This window comes from Stenella coeruleoalba, assembly GCF_951394435.1.
Source record: "Stenella coeruleoalba genome assembly, chromosome: 1".
In the NCBI taxonomy this organism is placed as follows: domain Eukaryota; kingdom Metazoa; phylum Chordata; class Mammalia; order Artiodactyla; family Delphinidae; genus Stenella; species Stenella coeruleoalba.
Genome location: NC_137169.1, coordinates 168,365,309 through 168,392,259, shown reverse-complemented (window position 1 = coordinate 168,392,259; position 26,951 = coordinate 168,365,309). Strand labels below are relative to the sequence as shown.

The 26,951-nt window shown below is 35.9% G+C and overlaps 1 protein-coding gene across 5 annotated transcripts in view; it reads right to left on the bottom strand.

The window, feature by feature from the left end:
• Positions 1 to 26,951, bottom strand: part of RPS6KC1 (ribosomal protein S6 kinase C1) — a 224,560-nt gene that overhangs the window by 74,753 nt on the left and 122,856 nt on the right. For 4 of the 5 annotated variants that reach the window (XM_079905424.1, XM_079905429.1, XM_079905425.1 and 1 more), the window contains 2 exons: positions 21,018 to 21,133; positions 11,527 to 11,619 (listed from right to left, as the gene is read on the bottom strand). In XM_079905424.1, coding sequence (XP_079761550.1) covers positions 11,527 to 11,619; positions 21,018 to 21,133 — 209 coding nt within the window. Of the gene's footprint in view, positions 1 to 11,526; positions 11,620 to 21,017; positions 21,134 to 26,951 lie in introns of those variants that run through there. The other variant, XM_079905428.1, reaches the window with a different exon arrangement.

The following is a 26,951-nucleotide window of genomic DNA, read 5'->3' as shown; positions in this document are numbered from 1 at the left end:
AAATGAAATATGGGAAATGAATAAAGTAGGAAAAATATAATTTTGTGACTTTAAGAATGATATATAAATGGAATCATAAAACATATATTTGAGATTCATTTTTTTTTATACTTGAATTTTATTTTATTTTTTTATACAGCGGGTCCTTATTAGCCATCAATTTTATACACATCAGTGTATACATGTCAATCCCAATCGCCCAATTCACCCCAGAACCCCAGCCCCCATGCTTTCTCCCCTTGGTGTCCATACGTTTGTTCTCTACATCTGTGACTCAATTCTGGCCTGCAAACCAGTTCATCTGTACCATTTTTCTAGGATCCACATATATGCACTAACATACGATATTTGTTTTTCTCTTTCTGACTTAACTTCACTCTGTATGACACTCTCTAGATCCATCCAGGTCTCTATAAATGACACAATTTCTTTCCTTTTTTTTTTTTTTTTAATAATTCTTTATTTTATTTATTTCTGGCTGTGTTGGGTCTTCCTTTCTGTGCGAGGGCTTTCTCCAGTTGCGGCAAGCGGGGGTCACTCTTCATTGCGGTGTGCAGGCCTCTACACTATTGTGGCCTCTCCTGTTGCGGAGCAAAGGCTCCAGAGGCACAGGCTCAGTAGTTGTGGATCACGGGCCTAGCTGCTCCATGGCACGTGGGATCTTCCCAGACCAGGGCTCAAACCCGTGTCCCCTGCATTGGCAGGCAGATTCTCAACCACTGCGCCACCAGGGAAGCCCAACTTCTTTCCTTTTTATGGCTGAGTAACACTCCACTGTATATATGTACCACTTCTTCTTTATCCATTCAACTGTCGATAGGCATTTAGGTTGCTTCCATGACCCGGCTATTGTAAATAGTGCTGCAGTGAACATTGGGGTGCATGTGTCTTTTTCAATTACGGTTTTCTCTGGGTATACGCCCAGTAGTGGGATGGCTGGATCATATGGTAATTCTATTTTTAGTTTCTTAAGGAACCTCAATACTGTTCTCCATAGTGGCTGTATCAATTTACATTCCCACCAACAGTACAAGAGGGTTCCCTTTTCTCCACACCCTCTCCAGCATTTGTTGTTTGTAGATTTTCTGATGATGCCCATTCTAACCGGTGTGAGGTGATACCTCATTGTAGTTTTGATCTGCATTTCTCTAATAATTAGTGATGTTGAGCAGCTTTTCATGTGCTTCTTGGCCATCTGTATGTCTTCTTTGAAGAAATGTCTATTTAGGTCTTCTGCCCATTTTTAGATTGGGTTGTTTGTTTTTTTAATATTGAGCTGCATGAGCTGTTTCTATATTTTGGAGATTAATCATTTGTCCGTTGATTCCTTTGCAAATATTTTCTCCCATTCTGAGGGTTGTCTTTTCGTCTTGTTAATGGTTTCCTTTGCTGTGCACAAGCTTTTTAAGTTTCACTAGGTCCCATTTGTTTATTTTTGTTTTTATTTCCATTACTCTAGGACGTGGATCAAAAAATATCTTGCTGTGATTTATGTCAAAGAGTGTTCTTCCTATGTTTTCCTCTAAGAGTTTTATAGTGTCCAGTCTTACATTTAGGTCTTTAATCCATTTTGAGTTTATTTTTGTGTATGGTGTTTGGGAGTGTTCTAATTTCATTCTTTTACATGTAGCTGTCCAGTTTTCCCAGTACCACTTACTGAAGAGACTGTCTTTTCTCCATTGCATATCCTTGCCTCCTTTGTCATAGATTAGTTGACCAGAGGTGGGTGGGTTTATCTCAAGGCTTTCTATCTTGTTCCACTGATTTATGTTTCTGTTTTTGTGCCAATACCATCTTGTCTTGATTACTGTAGCTTTGCAGTATAGTCTGAAGTCAGGGAGTCTCATTCCTCCAGCTCCGTTTTTTTCCCTCAAGACTGCTTTGGCTATTCAAGGTCTTTTGTGCCTCCAAACAAATTTTAAGATTTTTTGTTCTAGTTCTATAAAAAATGCCATTGGTAATTTGATAGGGATTGCAATGAATCTGTAGATTGCTTTTGGGTAGTATAGTCATTTTCACAATATAGTCATTTTCTTCCAATCCAAGAACATGGTATATCTCTCCATCTGTTGGTATCATCTTTAATTTCTTTCATCAGTGTCTTATAGTTTTCTGCATACAGGTCTTTGTCTCTCTAGGTAGGTTTATTCCTGGGTATTGTATTGTTTTTGTTGCAGTGGTAAATGGGAGTGTTTCCTTAATTTCTCTTTCAGATTTTTCATCATTAGTGTATAGGAATGTAAGAGATTTCTGTGCATTAATTTTGTATCCTGCAACTTTACCAAATTCATTGATTAGCTCTAGTAGTTTTCTGGTGGCATCTTTAGGATTCTCTATGTATAGTATCATGTCATCTGCAAACAGTGACAGTTTTACTTTCTCTTTTTCAATTTGTATTCCTTTTATTTCTTTTTCTTCTCTGATTGCCATGGCTAGGACTTCCAAAACTGTGCTGAATAACAGTGGTGAAAGTGGATATCCTTGTCTTGTTCCTGATCTTAGAGGAAATGCTTTCAGTTTTTCACCATTGAGAATGATGTTTGCTGTGGGTTTGTCATATATGGCCTTTATTATGTTGGGGTAGGTTCCCTCTATGCCCACTTTCTGTAGAGTTTTTATCATAAATGGGTATTGAATTTTGTCAAAAGCTTTTTCTGCATCTATTGAGATGATCATGTGGTTTTTCTTCTTCAATTTGTTAATATGGTTTACCACATAGACTGATTTACGTATATTGAAGAATCCTTGCATCCCTGGGATAAATCCCACATGATCATGGTGTGTGATCCTTTTAATGTGTTGTTGGATTCTGCTTGCTAGTATTTTGTTGAGGATTTTTGCACCTAAGTTCATCCGTGATATTGGTCTGTAATTTTCTTCTTTGTAGTATCTTTGTCTGGTTTTGGTATCAGGGTGATGGTGGCCTCAAAGAATGAGTTTGGGAGTGTTCCTTCCTCCACAATGTTTTGGAAGACTTTGAGAAGGATGGGTGTTAACTCTTCTCTAAATGTTTGATAGAATTCACCTGCAAAGCCATCTGGTCCTGGACTTTTGTTTGTTGGAAAATTTTTAATCACAGTTTCAATTTCATTACTTGTGATTGGTCTGTTCATATTTTGTATTTCTTCCTGGTTCAGTCTTGGAAGGTTATACCTTTCTAAGAATTTGTCCATTTCTTCCAGGTTGTCCATTTTATTGGCATAGAGTTGTTTGTAGTAGTCTCAAGATGATTTGTATTTCTGCGGTGTCTGTTGTAACTTCTCCTTTTTCATTTCGAATTTTATTGATTTGAGTCCTCTCCCTCTTTTTCTTGATGAGTTTGGCTAATGGTTTATCAATATTGTTTATCTTCTCAAAGAACCAGCTTTTAGTTTTATTGATCTTTACTACTGTTTTGTTTCTATTTCATTTATTTCTGCTCTGATCTTTGACTTCTTTCCTTCTGCTAACTTTGGGTTTTGTTTGTTCTTCTTTCTCTGCTTCCTCTAGGTGTAAGGTTAGATTGTTTACTTGAGATTTTTCTTGTTTCTTGAGGTAGGCTTTTATAGCTAAAAATTTCCCTCTTAGAACTGCTTTTGCTGTATCCCATAGGTTTTGCATCATCATGTTTTCATTGTCATTTGTCTGTAGGTATTTTTTTATTTCCTCTTTGATTTCTTCAGTGATCTCTTGGTTATTTAGTAACGTATTGTTTAGCCTCATGTGTTTGTGTTTCTTACGTTTTTTTCCCTGTAATTCACTTCTAATCTCATAGCATGGTGGTCAGAAAAGATGTTTGATATGATTTCAATTTTCTTAAATTTACTGTGGCTTAATTTGTGACCCAAGACGTGATCTATCCTGGAGAATGTTCTGTGCACACTTGAGAAGAAAGTGTAATCTTTTGTTTCTGGATGGAATGTCCTATAAATATCAATTAAATCTATCTAGTCTATTGTGTCATTTAAAGCTTCTGTTTCCTTATTTATTTTCATTTTGGATGATCTGTCCATTGGTGTAAGTGAGGTGTTGAAGTCCCCCACTATTACTGTGTTACTGTCGATTTCCTCTTTTAGAACTGTTAGCAGTTGCCTTATGTATTGAGGTGCTCCTATGCTGGTGCATACATATTTATAATTGTTATATCTTCTTCTTAGATTGATCCCTTGATCATTACGTAGTGTCCTTCCTTGTCTCTTGTAACATTCTTTATTTTAAAGTGTATTTTACCTGATATGAGTATTGCTACTCCAGCTTTCTTTTGATTTCCATTTGCATGCAATATCTTTTTCCATCCCCTCACTTTCAGTCTGTATGTGTCCCTAGGTCTGAAGTGGGTCGCTTGTAGACAGCATATATATGGGTCTTGTTTTTGTATCCATTCAGCAAGCCTGTGTCTTTTGGTTGGAGCATTTAATCCATTCACGTTTAAGGTAATTACCAATATGTATGTTCCTATGACCATTTTCTTAATTGTTTTCGGTTTGTTTTTGTAGGTCCTTTTCTTCTCTTGTGTTTCTCACTTAGAGAAGCTCCTTTAGCATTTGTTGTAGAGCTGGTTTGGTGGTGCTGAATTCTCTGAGCTTTGCCTTGTCTGTAAAGCTTCTGATTTCTCCATCGATCTGAAGGAGATCCTTGCTGGGTAATCTTGGTTGTAGGTTCTTCCCTTTCATCACTTTAAGTATATCATGCCACTCCGTTCTGGCTTGTAGAGTTTCTGCTGAGAAATCAATTGTTAACCTTATGGGAGCTCCCTTGTATGTTATTTGTCACTTTTCCCTTGCTGCTTTCAATAATTTTTCTTTGTCTTTAACTTTTGCCAGTTTGATTACTATGTGTCTTGGCGTGTTTCTCCTTGGGTTTATCCTGTATGGGACTCGCTGCACTTCCTGGACTTGGGTGGCTATTTCCTTTCCCATGTTAGGGAAGTTTTCGACTATAATCTCTTCAAGTATTTTCTCCGGTCCTTTCTCTCTCTGTACTCCTTCTGGGACCCCTATAATGCGAATGTTGTTGCATTTAATGTTGTCCCAGAGGTCTCTTAGGCTGTCTTCATTTAGTTTCATTCTTTTTTCTTTATTCTGTTCTGCAGCAGTGAATTCCACCATTCTGTCTTCCAGGTCACTTATCCGTTCTTCTGCCTCAGTTATTCTGCTATTGATTCCTTCTAGTGTAGTTTTCATTTCAGTTATTTTATTGTTCATCTCTGTTTGTTTGTTCTTTAATTCTTCTAGGTCTATGTTAAACATTTCTTGCATCTTCTCGATCTTTGCCTCCATTCTTTTTCCGAGGTCCTGGATCATTTTCACTATCATTATTCTGAATTCTTTTTCTGGAAGGTTGCATATCTCCACTTCATTTAGTTGTTTTCCTGGGGTTTTATCTTGTTCCTTCAGCTGGTACATAGCCCTCTGCGTTTTCATCTTGTCTCTCTTTCTGTGAATGTGGTTTTTGTTCCACAGGCTGCAGGATTGTAGCTCTTCTTGCTTCTGCTGTCTGCTCTCTGGTGGATGAGGCTATCTAAGAGGCTTGTGCAAGTTCCCTGATAGGAGAGACTGGTGGGGTAGACCTGACTCAAGATTGACTTTTTTATTCAGCATAATGCCCTTGAGATCCATCCCAGCTGATGTATCAGTAGTTCATTCCTTTTTATTGCTGAGTAATATTACATGTTATTGATGCACCACAGTTTAACTGTTCACTTATTGTGAGACAGTTTGGTTGTTTCCAGTTTGGGGCTAATACAAATAAAGTTTTCTAATAGGTGTATAGTGATGCCTCATCGTGATCTTATTTTGCATTTTGCCAATCACAGGTGATGTTGAACATCTTGTCATATGCTAATTTGCCATCGTTTAATCTGGTGAAATGGCTTTTTGTATCTTTTGTTAATTTTCTGGTTGTATTGTTTGGGTTTTTTAACGCTGCCTTTCAAGAATTCTTTATAGATTCTAGATGAGTCCTTTGTCATATATGTGGTTGGCAAATAAGTTCTCCTAGTCTGTAGACTGTCTTTTCATTCTCTTAATGGGTTTTTCACAGACCAAAAGTTTTTAGTCTTGATAAAATCAACTTATCAATTTTTCCTTTTATGAATCATGCTTTCAGTGTCACGTCTAAGACCTCTATAAACCAAGGCTTAGCTATGGAAGATTTTTTCCTCTGTTTACTTTGAGAAGTTACATAGTTTCACATTTCACATTTACATGTATGATCCATTTGGAGCTAATTTTTGTATAATGTATGAGGTATAAGTTAAGGTTCATTTTTTTGCCAATAGACATCCAACTGTTCCAGCACTATTTATTAAAAAGATGATTCTTCCTACAAGGTCTGCTTTTGTACCTTTGTTAAAAGTCAGCTGGCTGCATTTGTGGGGCTATTACTGCATTCTCTATTCTACTCCATTGATTTATGTGTCTCTCCCTACACCAATACTATACTGTCTTGATTACTATATAGCTATATGGTCTTGAAATCAAGTAAATTGTACCCACTTATTCTTTTTTCAAAGCTGGTTTAGCTATTATAGTTCCTATACTTTCCCAAGTAAATTTTAAAGTAAGTTGGCCTACGTCTACAAAAAAAACTAGAATTTGACAGAAACTGTGTTAAAATTGTGTATTGATTTGGGGAGAATTTACATCATTTCCATCATTTCTATGTTGAGTCTTCTAAGCCAAAAACAATGCACGTTTCTCCAATTATTTAGACCTTTGATTTTTTTCATCAGTTTTGTACTTTACAGCATAAAAGTCTTGTACATATTTTGTTATATTAACACCTAAGTAGTTCAAGATTTTTGGAGTGATTGTAAATGATATTGTATTTTTACTTCCAGTTTCTATGTGTTCACTGTTACTATATAGAAATATAACATTTTTGTAAGCTGATTTTATATCTTGCAACCTTAATGAATTCACTTATTAGTTCTAGTTTTTTGATAGATTCCATGTTTTTATATGTGTAGAACATCATGTCTCCTTCAAATAGGGTCAACTGTTTGCTTTCTTTCCAATTCATATGCCTTTTATTTCTTGATCTTGCCTAGTAGTACTATCTAGAACTTCCAGTACTATGTTTAATAGATGTGCTAAGAATATGCCTTGTTCCCAACCTTAGGGTAAAGCATTCAGTCATTCATCACTAACTATGGTATTAGCTGTGAAATTTTTATCGATATTCTTAACCAAGTTGAGGAAGTTCCACTCTATTCCTAGTTTTTAGAGAGATTATTTTTTAAATCATGAATCGGTGTTGAATTTTTCGAATGTTTTTTCTGCATCAATTGGTACACTCATACAATTTTTCCTCTTGTTAAGGCGGATGGATTACACTGATTGATTCTCAAACACTGAACCAACCTGGCATCCCTGAAATCAACCCCACTTGGTCATGGGACATAATTCCTTTTACATACTGCTGATTTCTATTTGCTAATATTTTGTTGAGGATTTCTGTATCTGTGAATATTGGCCTATAATTTTCTTTTTTGTACTGTCTTTGATTTTGGTATTAGGACAATATTAGCCTCATAAAATGAACTGGAAACTGATCCACCTTCTTCCATTATCTGAAAAGAATATAAAGAATCAGTGTCAATTCTTTAAAATTTTGGTAGAATTCTCCAGTGAAACCAGTTGAGCCCCAAGATTTCATTTTAGGAATTTTTTTATTGTAAATTCAATTCCCTTAATAGTTATAGGGCTATTCAAATTTTCCATTTCATATTAGGTTATAGTCTACACTTTTCTACAAATTGTTGCATTTCATCTAAGTTAGTAAAATTTTTCCCAATAGCAAGCCAACCCAAGAATTCTACCTAGCAAGCATCAGATAAAGTTGGGAAGCTATCTCAATTACAAAATGCCAAGGCACTTGAAGTAATAGTTTTAGGTTTACACTATGTGGCATCTCTTGTAACAGTGACTTATAAAGCATCCCACTGAAGCTGTTTTTCAAGGAGTGGCAATGTATTTGGGCAATCCAACCATACCATCCTCACTGGTTGACCTTGTAAACACCATACACACACCACATGCAGAATGACTCTCCAGCTACACACAAACCAGAAGAGTTAACTGGACATGAAGGGATCACATCTTGGTATTTTTACTCTGATGTTCAAGTCACTGTTCCTCCTAGCCTTTTTTTTTTTTTAGCTCTGTTTAAAACTCACAAGAAGTTGCAAAAATAACAGAGTCCCATGTACCGTTCACCCAGCTTCTCCTGATGGTGACATCTTATATACCTATAGCACAATATCAAAACCAGGAAACTGACATTAGTACATTACTAGATTATGGATTCCTTTATCCTTTTTATAGATAAGCTATATAATAGTGAACTTTCTCAGAAACTCTCCCAGCACTTGGGCATCTATTAGCAATCAAACTACCAATCCAAACTCCTAATTCAACTGCAAACTACCTATATATAAACAATCCTTCTACACACAAACATATACATACTCTATATATTCATACCTCACACACAGAAACACAAAATTTTGCATCCATACATGCACAAACTTATATGAAAACAATAGCAATCCCATCCTTCTTATCTGAGTACTGTATTTCACTAATTTCTACTTTCCCTAGCCATTACTACATGAAGACTATGTGTAAATGAGTCTGAGGGCTAAAAGAAACCTTTAAAAGTTATCTAACATAAAAATCCATCCAATACTTGATTCCTTGTACAACATCCTCGTCAATGATCCTTCAGCCTTTACTTGAGTACTTCTAATGACAAGAAACAAATAAGATATGAAGGAATCCAATCCACCTTTGGTCAATCCTAATTCTTGAAAGGTATCTCTAATCATTAGCCCAAAACTTAAAAATCTGTACTCACTTACTTCTAGTTGTATCCTTTGGGGTATATGAACAAAAAAGGCTTATCCCTCACTGTCTTTCTCCCAGGAAAGACAGATGCCCTATTTTTCCTAAGATGTCCTAGGTTTGCATCTATTGCTCTGGCATACTTAATAACCCCTTTTACCCTCAAGATCTGAACAGAACATTATATATTCACTCTATCCTGTATAGCCCTCAAAAATATGAAGACCACACGTTTTTATTAGGTTAACCTCATTTTTCAGCTCTTCTTTGTATGATACAATTTTGAGGGCCTTCACTAGCCTTATCATTCTTGCTTCTGAATGCACACCAGCTTATTGATATTCCAAGAGCTTAAGTTCCTTGTCCCATATATATACTAATGAAAGATTTTCTAATCCCAATTAAAGAACAGAAAGTCACTTACACCCCTCTGAATTCTAGACCAAGATACAGCATTGCAATTACTGTGCCTCTGGGTAAAGACATCTGAGTGTCTTGAACCATGATACTAGGTAGCAGTCTCACATTACACCAGTAGGTGTCACTCTATATATGATATATTTAAAGTTATCTAAGTCTCAATTTCATTCATTCAACAAATGTTTATTAATCATCCATTATGTGCCAGGCATGATTCTAGGTGCTATGAGATTATACAGCTGAACAAGACACGATCTTATTTTCATGGAGCTTACAGGCTAGATATTAATGAACAAATCTGCTTTATTTACTTTATATATAAAAGTCTATAAAATTCTATTCCTAGGCAAATTTTATTTTCCTGAGCTATTAGATAATAACACTCAAAATAACTCATGAAGAACATATTAATGAAACAGAATCAGAGCGGTACAGGTGAGATTAATGTATCCAGTGTATTTTCTACCTGTTTGAATTGATATTAACACTTCTCTTCCAAACTTCAAGTTTCTAAAACCCAAATTTTAGGTATCCCTCATTACAGTGGGGAGGAATTTATCTTAAAAAAAACTCAAAACACAAAATTGTAAAGCAATTATACTCCAATTTAAAAAAAATTCAAACTTTTAAAAAATCTACCTATTCATGTTTTTACAAAGGAGAGACTGGTATACAAATTTTTAAAGATTATTTGTAAAGCTTATTAATTCCCAAGTTCATATTTCCTTGTTTCTACTTAGAAAAGTTAAAATGTCCCCTTCTAAATACCAACATACTCCCCAGGTTAACAGAACAAAGACAGTAATGAATTATGCCTCAGCACAGAATTTAGGAATTCTTCTACTGTCAACATCCTTATTTGGATACATGTGAGACTCATAGCTATTATCAGAACTTAAAGGTGACTACTCATGATTAGAGCAGAGCAATGAAAGGTCATACTTTGTCAAAATAAACAGATTTAAGAGAAGGAGGAGACACTGTACATCAAAAAAGTATATTTTCCTGCACAGAAATCCAAGAACCTTTCATTAATCCAAGAACTATTTAATTGCTATTTTACTCCTCTGTATTCTCAAATAGAATGTTCTCTAAACTGGAAAGGCTAGGAAAAACATGGTTAAGGAAATATTTCAGGCTCAAAAGTCCTACTGCTTAGAATTCTTTAACTTCAAAATTCAGTCAAATAAATCTATTTGAGAAAAATGATGCTTATAAGAATTTAATAAGACCTGACAGCTTCATGTAATATCCAACCTACTGTTTATTTTGAAATACCTCAAACTCTTATTAGTTACTGTTCAAATTACCTGAAATATCCTGCATATTGTTCAATTTTAGTATGGACTCACATTCATACTTTAGAACACAAGAAGTACTCAATGAACATGAAGTTATAAACAAACACTAAGGTGCTTCATAAAACATGGTTAACATAAAAAAGATTAATTTATAACTAATATTAAGATATTTTCTTTCACTTTGAAAGGTAAAGTGGTGGTTGACCAAATATATGTAAAACACGGTTTACTGTATATGATTTTTTAATTACATTTGTAAACTCTCTGACAGGCTCAGTACTGTTAATGTCTGGCATATCTGAGATGTCACCAAATTTGGGGAAACTCAATGGCAGAGACCTCTGTTATCACAGTACTTTTATTCCAAATATAAAAATGTGTGTGTGCAAAAGGGGGTTTAGTGTATTGGAAAAAGCACAGCTTTTGGTGTCACAACGATTTACATTTGAATTTCAGTACCACCCTAAATAGCTATGTGATTTCTGGGCAAGTTACTTAAACTGTTCTAAGCATTGCTTTTACACCAACATGGGAATAACAGGTTGGATAGGATTAATACATTGTTTATATTATATAAATGCCTAATACATGGTTTGATACATAGCAGGTACTCAAGAAATGATACTTATTAGGAGAATGTCATTTTATTTGACCATTAGATTGACTATACCAGTTAATGTTGAACAACTACTGACTCACTAGTTTTTATAACTATAACAGGTTTATAAAACCAAACCCCTTACTAGACTAAATGCCAACAAATAAGCACCTTCTCCTTTAACACAAGTATATTTTGCATGACCTTACATGAATTGCTTAGATAAAAGCTTTTTCTCTTCTCTTTTGTTATTTTAAAGTGCAGATGCATTTGAGTCATTTTCTCCTTTTGTTTCATATCCTTAAGATCCAAAGCTTCAAAGACATAATGTCAGCATGCATCGATTTATGACTGAACTCTTGAAGAGACACTGAAGAATTACCTTGTCAATCACCCCAAGGACTCTGAAGGCCTTCAGCTCCTCGGCAGGGCTCCTTAGGTTCCAAGGGGGCCTTGAACTTAGTGATCCTGGAGGCTAATGGAAGATATCAAAGATTATACATCAATCAGGGAGGTGCTTGAAGGAAGACTGCCTGCTGAAGCAAATGTCAGGCCAAAGGAACTAAATTTATCATAAATCAGAGAATGGAAAGATGAAAGGAGGAAGTTTCTATTTGTCTGGAATGTAAAATAAAAAAATAATCAAATCAAAAATGAAGAAAATAAAAATCAAGAAAATAGTCGCAAGTAAATAAGTCGTAACATTGAAAACAAAATTTTAAAAAGAAAAATTAATGAGCTGATATAGTTTCTAGAGCAACAATGCAATTCAGAACTGTACAGCTGTAATGAAACTTTGTAACAAATGGCTAACTGAGCCAACAATCAATCACAGCCTTATATTTACCCCAGAAGGCTCAAGAGTAATTTAGAAGGAGGGGACTAAAACAAATGTAACAATAGAGGGAAGGAACGTAAGTCATTTTCTCTCATCATAAAACTATAGTCCTTTAATGTTACTTTATAAACATATACTAGGTATGTTAAGAGGGATTGGCAAATTCAAGTTCAATCAGAATTGCCAATAATGGTGAAAAATTAAGAAACTCTGTCATATAACCAATAATTATTAGAACTGAGATTGTGTAAGCCTAGAAAAGAGATGATTTACAGAAGAAAGAAAATATTTTTTAATATCTGAACATCTGTGATGTGGAAAACTTAGTCTGTTTGCCACAAAAAAAAGTCCAAAAAAGATCAGTGAATAAGGAAGGGATATTTCAGTACCACATACAATAAAGAATAATCCTAACTTTCCACCCATTGGTCTTAGTTTTTCCCTATCAGTAAAAGTAAAACATTAGACTAGATAAACTTAAAGACATCTCCATTTGGCATTTACAACCAGAAAGCAATGCTTTATTAATCCTTATATTAAAATGGTGATGCTGCAAAGGATGATAGGACACACAAAGCCTTATTATACCCTCAAAGCAGACCTTTTTGTTGTAAAAAAATCCGTTAGAATATATAGGAAACATTTATCATCCCCATGAGTAGACAATAAATATCCTGGTTAACCAAATGTCATGATTACCAGAGTTACTGAGTTACATTTTTGATATTTCAAGTCCTAGTGCAGCTCAGCATCACTAGACAAGAAGCTCCTTGAGAACAGGAAATATGCCTTATTCGTCTTTATATTCACAGTGCCTAGCATGTTGGTTGGAAGCAAAGAGAAAGAGCAGAAAAGAGAGAAAGGAGGAAGAGAGCAGGGTAACAAGTGAGGGAGGTTGCATAGACAAATTAGGTGTCTTTTACACGGGGAAAACAGTCACTTTGTGAAATTTCCTAAAAGCAGCAATCCTAATTGCTTTCAAAAATTTTTTTGTTTTTAGGTTTAGTAAGCAAATACTAACTTCAATATGCCTAAAGAGGTGGTATTTAATTTTTTTTTAAAAGACAACTTTTTATTTTTTAAAGAGACAATTTGAGAACACTGGTGACAGTGGCAACTGGACAGGATGATAATAATCTTTTTTTTAAGTACGTTACTCTTTTTTAATGTTTTTTTTAATTTATTTTATTTATTTATTTTTGGCTGTGTTGGGTCTTTGTTGCTGCGTGCGGGCTCCCTCTAGTTGCGGCGAGCAGGGGCTACTCTTCATTGCGGTGTGCAAGCTTCTCATTGCGGTGGCTTCTCTTGTTGCGGAGCACAGGCTCCAGGCGTGCGGGCTTCAGTAGTTGTGGCATGCGGGCTCAGTAGTTGTGGCTTGCGAGCTCTAGAGCACAGGCTCAGTAGTTGTGGTGCACGGGCTTAGTTGCTCTGCAGCATGTGGAATCTTCCTGGACAAGGACTTGAACCCGTGTCATCTGCATTGGCAGGTGGATTCTTAACCACTATGCCACGAGGGAAGCCCAATAATAATCTTTTTAAATCTATTTAATTTCTACTTCTAGGATATGTTTCCAAAAAATTCCTTTTTAATCTCACTTTATTAGGTGCTGAGCTAGATGACATAAAACACAGATACATCTCTGCCTCCCTAAAATCCAAGGGGAATTTTTAAGGATAGAAAAACATTTAGCAGAGTATTTTAGTAGACATATAACAGAAATAGTCTCTTCTCTCTTAATATATTATTTTATCTTCATACCTCACCCTGGCCTGAGTGTAGTACTTACAAGAAGTTATTATTATAATCCCCATTTTACAGATAAATAAAAGGAAGTTCAGAATGGTTGGGTGTTTACCGTCAGAAAGAGCAGTGAAAGGTCCTAGGCTAGACCCTAACTCCTTACTCTATTGCTTGCAGTCCTTCTGCTACACAACACATTCTGATAATTAAGAATTCATCTCCCCCTACTCTATTACCAAGTAAGAACAAGAAATGCTTGTGATTTTGGTGAAAGGAATGGTTAGGAAAAGTTATAGGAGGAAAAAGAATACTTTAAGTGATAACTTATCCATTACATTCATCTTTGAAAATATGGCCAAACACTTCCAACATCCCTATATCCTACTTATCCCTCTTATTCAGTAATGTCATTGGATCTTTCAGTTTCCAAAGAAACTTATCAGTTCACTTTAGCAATCTAAACAGCAAAGACAGCAAACCACAAAATCTCTACTGTGCCTTTCAATAAATTACTGTGTGCCCACTATGTGCATGATAACTGAAAGGGATATAAATCATCAAAAGACACCATCCCAGGACTTCCCTGGTGGTCCAGCAGTTAAGACTCTGCGCTCTCAATGCAGGGGGCTCGGGTTCAATCCCTGGGCAGGGAACTAGATCCCGCATGCTGCAACTAAGAGCCCACATGCCACAACTAAGAGCCCACATGTCGCAACTAAAGATCCCGTACGCCACAACTAAAGATCCCATATGCTGCAACTAAGACATGGCACAGCCAAATAAATAAATATTAAAAAAAAAAAAAAGACATGGTCCCTAGCTTCAAGAAGTTTACAACTTACCTGAGGAGATAAGCCAAATACATGAAAAGTTAAGTAACAATAAGACATTTTTTAAAAACATAAGACAATAGAGATAAGTCACTAGTTTATCACATGTATGATAACCTGTGGTCTCAGAAAGAAGTGGAATCAAAGGGGATTTTAAATGTTATGTAGGAATTAGGTTAGGAAAGGATATTATACATAGGATTGGGGAAAAAAGAACTCTCTTGGTGGGGAAAAAAATGTTCAAATTGTAGAAAAAAGGAAAATAAAATTGCACTTTTAAGGTTGGTCAGTTTTATTGCCTTTAACAGGCCTTGAATGCCAGGGAAAAAAGTCTGGACTATGTCTTCCAGACTCTAGAAAACAAGTTTTTGTATGAGAAGCAACTCAACGAAAACAGTGATTTAGTAAGGTTACTTTTGCAAAGACAGGAATGGTGAAATTGTAATGGGGAAAGACCAAAGGCAAAGTGATCATTCAAGTTCTCTTTCTACTTTAACCATCTATAAAAGTTTAAGATCAGAGAAATGAACAAAGAAAGATCATGAAATAAAACCATCAATAAAAAATCCTGTATTTCTGATATGCAGTGCTTAAATTGGGTAGAATCCCTATAGATCTATTCCTTTTTTAGATGGCAAAAGGAAACATAAATCCACAGAATTTTAAGAAAAGAAAGAGACCGAGATCAAGTCCAAAATTTTTTTTTTCAGATGAGAAAACTGAAAAGCAGCAAGGTTAAGCAATTTGTCTAAGATGACAAAACTAGGTAATAGATAAGAGGGGATTAAATCTTATTTATAAAATAATATAACATTGTTTAGGAAAACTTCAGCCAATGCTACTGGGGCAGGGTGGGGTGGAAATATTTCTAGGCAACATGGCTGATTTCCTTAAAGAAAAAAGTAAAAATTTCACTTATTTGTATTAGCTACTATATCAGAAGATGCCTAGAGAAGCAAGGAGTTCAAAACTTAAATACAGAGGGTGAGGAGAAGGGAAAGGCAAGAATATATGATAATCCAACAACCTTCAAAACCAAAGATGGTAAGTATATATCACTCAACTGCTCAAGCCAATGGCAGACTCTATTAGTCCCACACTCTGTCTTGCAATACAGCCACCACCAGTGGTTAGAGTTAGCACAGTAGTAAAACCTATTTACTATTCCTGTTCAACACTGTCTAAATGGTTAAGTTAACCTTACCTTTGTTTTCATTTTTGGGGTTTTTTTAAAGCTGTTGTTTATCCTGCCCAGAGTCTCTTTCACTCGGTATTATTCCCTTTTCTCAATGAGATCTATCTCAATTCTTACCAATCTGTTAGTGAGGTACTTTTCAAACTTTAACATGCATGCACATCATCTGAGGACCTTGTAAAAATGGAGATTCGGATTCAGCAGTCTTTGGTGGAGCCTAAGATTCTGCATTTCCAAGAAGATACCAGGTGATGCTGTGCTGCTGGTCCACCAACCACATGTGGAGTAAGGTTAGCTACTCATCCTTAAATAACCTGAGAGTAAGTCAGCATTATTTGGGAGGGAACAAGCAATCAAGGACAAAAGGAAAGCTCTACAAAGAACATATCAAGAATTCCGCTCTGAACCACGATAGCCAACTACACTAGTTTCTGAACTTGGCTTCATCTGTAGATTTTTGGCTTTGCCGAGACTTTCACTGGCAACCTATTAACCCTCAATACTCAGTTTCCTAAAAAAAGTCTCTCTTACATCACATTTCAAGCACAACTCTTAACTGCAGTCCTATTACTGATTTGGAATGCCCCTGATTTCTATCTTTGCTTTGCCCATGTTTCACTAAGGGTGATACAACACTCATTTTAAAATATTTGCTAAAGAAGAATTGAAAAATACCAATAATACCAGTAAACAAAATGCACAACAGAGAAATATTTTCAATATTACAGCAACTATACTCAAAATCCACAAAATATTCAGGAAAGCCATACATTCTACAGTTGTCCCTCAGTATACACAGGGGATTGGTTCCAGGATCCCCACGAATACCAAAATCCTCAGATGCTCAAGTCCCTTATTTAAAATGGTGTAGTATTTACATATAACCTACACACATCCTCCCATATACTTTAAATCATCTCTAAACTACCTATAATACCTAATGCAATGTAAATGCTTTGTCAATAGTTGACAACAGGTGCCAAATTCAAGTTTTGTTTCTTAGAACTTTCTAGAATTTTTTTCTCCCCAAATATTTTCGATCTGCAGTTGGTTTAATCCACAAATGTGGAACCCGTGGGTACAGAGGGCCAATTGTATTTTCATTCGTACCTTGTAATTGCAAACAAAAAAAAGTATTCGTGCTTTAAAAACTACACAATCCTTTATGTCCTAAGTTTAGACCATTTACTGTCTTTTTCTAAATTTCACTGATCTTAAGTTTTAAATTCCTAGAGCTAAAAATAGCAAATAAGCTATTTCAAGTCTTTTCCAGAGAAACTCCCTCTAATACCAATTCTTAAATCATTCAAAGTCACCAACAATTAAAAAAAAAAAAAGGAAAAGAAATCCATCTCCTTTAGTTAAAACTGCACCTTTAGTTCAAATAAAGCTCATTTCCTTTTTTTCTCAGACTTGCTCCTTAAGTTTCCTCAGAGCCTTTTAGTAATGAAGTAATGAAGAAAAGAAAGAGTAGGAGAGTGCTTTTGCTCCTTTCTTTCCTTTTTTGAAAAAGATATTATCACCAACGACGGGGAAATTCGGAACTTTTTTATTTACCACATAAGAGTCTCAAATAAACTCAATAAAGCAAAAGCTTGAACTACCACAGAAAACTCAGGTAAAGTGAGTCATGACCTAGACTGCACCAAAGGGAAAAAGAGTAATCAACAAAAAATTTCAAACCCACAAAGGATTCCTTTATTTTCTTATTCAACCAGATGAGAAAGAAATATTTGCACATGTATTCAAGAAAGGAATAATATCTGCTCTACACAGAATTTAAGATTTGCTAAAAATCATTTATATCATTCTCTCATTGTGTTGGTTGAAACTATTGCCCAAAGATGGCTAAAGAAGAGAAATAATAAATTCACCAAGCTCATCCAGAACCTCTAGAAGACATTTAAGTTAAATTACAGATAAAAAATAATCAAGCATATCTCTGACCTAAATAAGGGCCAGATTTAAGAGTAAAATACAAAAGTGAAAATAAAAAGAAAATCCTTACCCTAAAAGAAAAACATCTTGCTCTATCAGGAAAAACTCTTCTCTAACCTCCTTGCCTAAGAACTGAAAAAAAATCCTAGCATATCAAATCTGATTCACTAGGTACCCCTTTTTAACCCTTCCTGATACAAGTTTCCATTATTCTACATGGCTCTCACAATCCTCTCTAACTTTTGTTTCCTCAATTACGTACATATTTTGGGTCCTCAATTATGCTTTAGGGTTTGCAAGAGCAGAGACTGTGTCATATCTTTAATATAACTCCAAAGTATATCTAGTTTGATACTGTATACACGCAGAGTCATAACAGAGGCTTAATGAATTTATATAAATCTAATATAATCAGCTTTCCTATACTAGATCTCTTTTTGTTTTATTTTCATTTGAAGCTATGCTTGAAGGAAAATTCTGACTGATATACTTCATGGTTCCTTTCTCCAAGTCAAAAGCTATACAGCAGGCTTTATATATTTATTTGCCTAATAAATTATTGCTCCATAAAATGACTGTGGGGAACTGTAACAGGGGATACATAAATGGAGAGTTTGAATGAGTAAGTATAAGTAGAACATTCAAAGTTAACATTAATAGAAAGAACAGAATACTGCTGATTTTGACTCCCTAAAACTTTTAGAATATGGTTATCCCTTGAATAATACGGGGTTGGGGTGCCAAACCTCTCCACAGTTGAAAATCCTAATATAACTTATAGTAGCCCTCTGTATCCACAATTCCTCCTGTATCCATGGATTCAACCAACTTCAGACTGTGTAGTACTGCAGTATTTACTGCTGAAAGAAATCCACGTGTAAGTGAACCCACACTGTTCAAACCCATGTTGTTCAAGGATCAACTGTATTTATATACAAGATGGATTTAGTAAAAGTTCATAGAGGCGCATCCTATTTACTACATTGATGAGTATCCCCCAAAATGGATGGAGAATATACGCATCAGGATAGCACACAGGGTAGGTTGCCAACTCCACAGAAAATAAGAATCAGATTCAAAGTAATGTTTAGATAAATATTCCATTTAAAAATGATAAAATTCAGGGACTTCCCTGGTGGCGCAGTAGTTAAGAATCCGCCTGCCAATGCAGGGGACATGGGTTCGATATCTGATCCGGGAAGATTCCACATGCCACAGAGCAACTAAGCCCGTGCGCCACAACTACTGAGCCCGCGTGCCACAACTACTGAAGCCTGCGCACCTAGAGCCCGTGCTCCACAACAAGAGAAGACACCGCGAAGAGAAGCCCACGCACCACAACGAAAAGTAACGCGCGCTCACCGCAGCTAGAGAAAGCCCATGTGCAGCAACAAAGACCCAACACAGACAAAAATAAATAAATAATAAATAAATAAATTTATTTTTAAAAAAGATAAAACTCAATCCTGCCATTTGCAAAGTGACTGGACCTAGAGGGTGTTAGGTATTAGGCTAAGTGTCAGGGAAAAACAAATATTGTATGATTCCACTTACATGTGGAATCTAAAAGACAAAACAAATGAATAAACATAACAAAACAGAAACAGACTCATAAATACAGAGAACAGACTGGTGGTTGCCAGAGCAGGGAGAGGGTGTGAGTGAAACAGGTGTGGGAGATTAAGAGGTACAAACTTCCAGTTACAAAGTAAATAAGTCAGCATAAGGAATATAGTCAATAGTATTGTAATAACTTTATATGGTAACACAAGATAACTAGACTTACCATGGTGACCATTTTGTAATGTATAAAAATATTGAATCACTATGTTGTGCACCTGAAACTAATATAAGTCAATTATACTTCAATAAAAGTAGTTTTTAATTTTAAAAATTAAAAATAAAATTCAATAGTGAAACATTAAAGGAAATAATATAATTGAAACAATGATGAAAGAAAACAGGAAAAGATCAGCAAACAGAATACAGAGAGTCACAGTAATTAACAATCTGAAAATGAGTCAGCAGCTGTCTTACTTAAATACATTCATTATGTTAGAACAAGTAACGAAAGTATATTACTTCAAAGTTGGAATATACGTTTTTGTTCTAAAAAGATTGGCCAAATGCTTAACAACAGAAATTCTTATACTAAAAGTACAGTTCTGATAACTGTATGTTTTAAAAGGGCACACAGAAAATGAAAAGGCCTCAGAAAAGCAGCAAAAAAAGTTTTAGTTGTCCAATGAACCAAGATTAAATAATGGGCTATTTTCAAACTAGAAAATTGAGACATTTTATAATTTTCAGAAAGTATAAAAAGCATTTAAAAATGTGGGAAAAGGTATATAAAGCAATATATGAGGGGAGATGAAAAATAGGGCTAATGCTTATTAAGCTAGTCTAAAAAGCTTGGCTTATAGGCTGGCCTTTTTATGAGGTAGGCACTTGAATGTTCACATGTGTATGTACGTGTGCATCCACATATGAGTGATTTTTTTTTTAACTCATTTAATCCTAACTACAACCTAGAAAGGAATTACTATTATCCTCATCATTCAGATGTAGAAACTGAAGCTAAGAGGTGGAGTTAAGTACCTTGTCCAATCTTCCATGGCTTCAAGGGACAGAGTTGAGATGTGAACAAGCCTGCCTGCCTCTTAGATCAATTAAGAAAATAAACACTTTCTCCCACCTCTAGAAGGTATAAGTCTTAAATTGCATCAGAAAAAAAAACTTAGTTTCATATAAAGTAAAAAAGAAAAAAACAGAAAAATTTCTTCCAGAAATTTGCCAAATCCAGATGGACATAACATAAAAACAGTAATGATAAACCAAAATGTTTCTAATGTTTTAAACATTCACCTGCTTTCCAGACAAGACTAGGGGTAGCCCCAAATAACCTAAATATCCCTGTTAGAATTATACCTTTATAATTCTAGGTAATCTATAGCTGCTACTTGTAGGACTTATGCTTAAATAATCAGTTTTAGCATGAATCAATAAACGGTGCAGGAATAGTATAAGAATCATAACTTAACTTTAAAATTTTCAAATAAAATTCAGTATAAATTACTGTCATTCTACACATGGTGATATTAGGGATGGAGTAAAGAATAAAGGGCCGAGAAAGAGAAGGAGAAAGTGAGTCCCATTTTATTCCACTTTTGGTGGTTTGCTTTAATGCTTTTCTTCTCACCAACACCTTGTAAGAAAATCACTGATAAAATTCCAAAGACCAAAATGCTCAAACATTCTAGTTAGAAATAAAACTGAGAGACAAAACAGCAAAAATGGCTAAAGAAAATATAAAATGAAACATAAGACATACCTGAGATACATCATCAAGTTGAGGTTTCACATAAAGGCTAGAGAGACTCTCTGCTCGCATGAGATATTCTGCGGTTCTTCTCTTCACAGCTTCTCGACGAGTAGGGCTTGACTCTCCTAAAAGGAAAAAACAGAAATCAGGACATGTGAAAAATAAATAAACTTTCTTTAATCCAAACTGAAGATTAACTTCCTTTTACCCAATTTACCACTTGTTCACATTTCTAACTGAAAAGAAGGGAGAGATCAAAATTGGAACAGACATCAAAGTTATTCATATCAGCAAGGTCTAAAGTTATTCATATCAGCAAGGTCTCTAGATGAATTTCATTTATCTAAATTCTGAAACGCCCCTGTTTAAATATGTATAGAGAACTTGATGTATTTTATAAGAGGAGCCGATATATAAAGAATGTAATGTAAAAAGCTCTGTGGACAAGAGACCAGCCTAGCCCAAACAGTATACGATTGTCCAACTCAACAAATAGGACTAAGTGCAAGAGACATTTAATAAAAGCTGTGACATGGATGTGATATGCTATAAAAGTACCACCAAACTGGAGAATAAAATTATTTAGGGTAACTCTAAATTCACTCTGATTTTTGCAAGCATCAGGGTTTATTCATTAATAACAAATTGTCACCCACCTTACAACTGAAAACAATAATGTGATTTAAATCCTTGTAATATATTATGTGAAAGTGAACAAGGATCATTTACCCTGTCTGGCTCTCAGTTTCCCTAAGGAAAGGGTATTCAAAGTGGCCTCTAAGAAAAGATCTCAAAAAGGAGGTGTTATACTCCTGGATCTCTCCTCTCCAGAGTGGGATGATCCTATGCTTTTACCCATTTTATATATATACTCGACTATAATATAACATTTCATTTGAAGAAAGGATTCCATGGCTGAAAGTCAAAAAGTCTGAAACCACTGTACTATATGATGTCTAAGGTTCCTAGCATAAATAATATTCAATACTATTCATGACTCATTTTTATCAAAGCACTTAATACACAGTACTGTTTTTATAATTCACCCTATGCATCTTCTGAATGAAGTTAACCAAAATGTAAGTATCACACAGTGGACAGTACCCTGGATTATATTCCAGAAACCCTGGTTATCTGAATTCTGACTCTGTCTCTCGTTAGTCATGTGTCCGATGATAAGTCATCTCAACTCTGTGAACCTCTTCCTCATTCTCTAAAATGGAAATATATACCTCAAATGACTGTAGAGATTAAAGGAGACAACATACATAAAAGGTACTACAACAGAGCCAGTGCTATAGGAAGCAATAAGTTGTAAAGGTTTTCAATCTTGGTTTTTCTCTCAAAACCAAATCCTACATAATAATGTCACCTGGTTTCCTGAATTAGAAGTGAACTGAATTACAATAAAGCAGATATTTTTCCCCAAGAGAAAAATATTTTTCTACAGGTGGGAAAACCTCTTCTTATTTCTGCCTGGAACAACATCTTCTATTTCTTCTGGGAAATGCCCCTTTCTCCTCCCCTTCAAACTCCTCCACCTCTTCCCCCAACCACTACTAACCCTTAACAACATGGTTTGAATGAAAGCTGCTACCTTATTTCACATCTCAGCCCCTCTAGTCACTACTTGTCAGCCAGGGGTGAGCCTCCCTGTCACAGCAGGGCCAACCATAGAACCCCATCCTCTTGGCCACAGTTGGAGAAGGGAGAAATTGGCCCAACACAAACTGGACCAATCAGTCCTTCTGTGTTATTGACGCTGGAAATAAGAGAGTGGGAAGTGCCAGCAGCCATAGTTTCTGCCAAAGCAAAAAAAGAGACACAAATACGAGAGACCAAAAAAGAAAACCTAATGTGACTGGGGTCTCTGATTTCAGTTGAACCTACAATCCTGCCATTTGTTCCCTAAGGTAGTGGATTTTGTCACATGTAAACCAAAGAACCCTGAGTGAATACAGACCTCTAAGAAAAAGTACAGGGACTTCCCTGGTGGTCCAATGGCTAAGACTCTGCACTCCCAATGCAGGGGGCCCAGGTTCGATCCCTGGTCAGGGAACTAGATCCCACATGCCGCAACTAAGAGTTCGCATGCCTCAACTAAAGATCCCGCATACCACAACGAAGATCCTGCGTGCCACAACTAAGACCCAGTGCAGCCTAATAAATAAATAAATATTTTTTTAAAAGAAAAGAAAAATTGCAACAAAGTTGGGATTGCAATTTTGCTTAAATACCTTTCCTTTCACAGCTTTTATCTTACAACTCCATCTCTTCTCTCCTTTATGAGTAGTAATTCACAAATATAACTGGTCTTGGTGAGGGATGGGGATCTCTACTGCCTTTTAACTGTGGAACAATCTATATTTATTAACTCTCCAACTCCTCGAACCTCAAATAAAATGTCAGTATTGCTTCCTGCCTCTGTCCTTAAAATTTACTTAATTTCTAAACCCAAGGTTTTTATTTTTACTCGGTTGAAAAATGGATATAATCTGTGAAAATCACCTAACTATAACATATTTTGAAGATAAAATGTGCCACATAAATAAGAAACATTCACTACTTCAACACACTGCTCACTCTTAGTTTTGAGCTTATTGCTCATAGACTCCAACTGCTACTCCCATTATCATTAGCTCTTCTCATTGCAGGTTATACCTTTCAAGCCCTAATTTAAATCCCCATTTAGAATTTTTGGTTCTTCTTAGTCTCAACTCTAATAGAAACTATGGCAATTTAGGGTTTTTTTCTATTTAATTGTGTCATTAAGCTTTAATAAAACTTCAAATTTTTCTTTTTTCAAAAAAATCAACTTGAGGGCTTCCCTGGTGGCACAGTGGTTGAGAGTCCGCCTGCTGATGCAGGGGACACGGGTTCGTGCCGCGGTCCGGCAAGATCCCACATGCCGCGGAGCGGCTGTGCCCGTGAGCCATGGCCACTGAGCCTGCGCGTCCGGAGCCTGTGCTCCGCAACGGGAGGGGCCACAACAGTGAGAGGCCCGCGTACCGCAAAAAAACAAAAAACAAACAAAACAAATCAACTTGAAATTCAAAAATGTCAATTATAAAACACCTAATTAAAGCTAGAGTTAAAACCATATTTTGTGGGCTTCCCTGGTGGCGCAGTGGTTGAGAGTCCGCCTGCTGATGCAGGGGACACGGGTTCGTGCCCGTTCCGGCAAGATCCCACATGCCGCGGAGCGGCTGGGCCCGTGAGCCATGGCCGCTGAGCCTGCGCGTCCGGAGCCTGTGCTCCGCAACAGGAGAGGCCGCAACAGTGAGAGGCCCGCGTACCGCAAAACAAAAACAAAAAAACAACAACAAAAACATATTTTGTAATCAAATTGCTGCTTTTTAAACTTTTGGTATTTCTGTTGCTTTCGAGGCAGTCACCATAGTAACAGAGAAACAAGAACCGGAAGCCAGCAGTTGAAATGGACTCCTGCTGATGATAGTGGTTCCGCTTCCATGGAAACAACAACGAAGTGAAGGAAATACTGGAAGGCTTTTTAAATGTAACCTTAAATATACATACTATGCCTCCTTCCTTATCAGCCCCTTAAAAGTAGGTCACAAGCACTGCTGATCAATAGCGGCAGCCAAGGATGAAAACCACCTCTTGCAGATTTCTGCTGCAGGATACTTACTGAGGTTTTTGAGTACCAGAAAGAAAAGATTCATCTATCGATTTCCAGAATAATTCCAAGTAATCAACTTATTCATAAATATGACTTTAAACAGATTTACTTGATCAAAATTTTTGACTCTAACCTTCTTAATTTCTTAATCTTCATTTTAAGACACACACGCAGCATATAATGATTATTTTTCAAGGAAACTAGGTTACCTGGAATTCAACTTTTAATCCCATATTAGGTCATGTGGCTATTATTTCTTCAGTAATATATCTAGGGAGACACTTAATAAATGCTTTTTAAAATAGATACGTATTTAACATTCTACCTAGGGACTTCCCTGGTGGTCCAGTGGTTAAGACTTCACCTTCCAATGCAGGGGGTGTAGATTCAATCCCTGGTCGGGAAGCTAAGATCCCACATGCCTCGGGGCCAAAAGCCAAAACATAAAACAGAAGCAATATCGTAACAAACTCAATAAAGACTTTAAAAATGGTCCACATCAAAAAATCTTTTAAAAAAATAAAAAGCCTACCTGAAGATAAACCAATACCTTCAGTAAGTTCTCTACGTTTCTGTTAATCATTCAGACAGAACAAGAATTTCCACTGTGCTTTGGCATTCAAAAGAGAAAAACTGCTTCCATTATTTATTTACTAACCTTTATGTCAAAAAGTTCTGGTGTACCATAAAAGATGTCTTATCTTTATATATCGTGTCAACCCATATTTCTTTACCCCAGATCAAGAGAAAGAATAGAATTAGGGTGATTATAAAGTGTGATTCATGAAAGAAGAGAGTGTAGCTGAATAGAAATGAGCAATTTCAAAGCTGTCATTGAAAATTTTTGAAAACTGCTATCCAGCAGTCCAGAGCACCAACCCTGACTCAATTTACTAAGAGAAGTTATTATAGAAGGCACAATCTATAGATAATAGAATTGTGAAATTCTAATTTACCCAAGAGACCATCACCATTTGGTACTCCTTCACTATATCTAATTCATTTAATATATTACCTTCCTTTTATAACTAAGGAAATTGAGGCTCAGGGATGTGAAATGCCTTTCTCAGTCACAAAGTTAAATAAGAGCCTAAACCTAAACCAGATCTTATGCTACCACACTTCAGGTAACTGAATTTGAATTCGATTATTCTACTGTTACTGAGTAGAGCAAGAAAAATACAGAGCACAGGACAAGTACAAGCGAGTATGGGAACAAAGATGAAGAGAAAATAAAGGTAAGGAGTTGAGGCAGGAGCCTATCAGACAAGATAGAGTAGAATCAGAGAGAAGGAAAGACTGAAGAAGATAGACAGGCACACGAGAAAATCAGAGCTATGAAGAGGTACAAATTTCACACTATATAAAAGAGAATGGGCCTCTCTGAGAAAAAGTGGACTCTCAAACATCCTTGTAACCCAAGGATTTCCTTGGAAAACAAAGGTCCTTATTCATTTACGAATTTAAAAAAAAAAAAAGGCATTTTTACTCACAGAAATAATGAAAATCAGTTTCACGAACTAGAATAAAAAGTTAATTCTTCCAATTCTGTTATTCTACCCTTAGTCACTAAAAAGAATATAGCAACTGCCTCATCATTGATTCAACAAAAGAAAAGCAATGTTAAAGGAAGAACTGGCCACATCAGACTTCTTGAAAGCCAGTATGTCTACATTTGTACTTTATGGGAAATTTTAAGGGATTTTCAAGAGTATTTTGACCATACTTGATTGTCTCCACATGCACAGAATTTAATCCCCATATAAGACTCTACTTAGTCACATCTTATATTCCTATCTCTACTCCACACTCTCCAGTAGGCCCTACTGGAGGCTCTATCACTTTACTCTTGGTCAAGCATGCTTGGTTTTCATTCAGATTTATCACATTAGGAAGAACATCCAAATCAACCTGGGTTTGCTGGGATAAGTTTTTGTTTGTTGGTGCTTCCTTTTTTTTTTTTAAACAACTTCAGTCACATAAAAGAATATATGCCTGTTTGAGATGGCCTTGGTGGTTAGAGTTTTTTTTTAAGTGCTGATTTATTATATTCAATGGGTTTTTTGTTCTTTTCAGGTAAAGCCTACCATTTCTGACTTATGCTAAGTGTTCTGACAACAAAAGGCAACCTTGAGAAAAACTGTAATTTACGGTTCTACACATCACCCACAAATCTAGAGCCATCAGCCTTTCCGTGAATAACAAACCTGGTCAGTCAGGGAATCTGCTTCCCATTTGCATTTAACCAACCCCCATTAATGTTTTTTCTAAACTAAGTGTCATGTGAAACCTAGAAGTTCAAA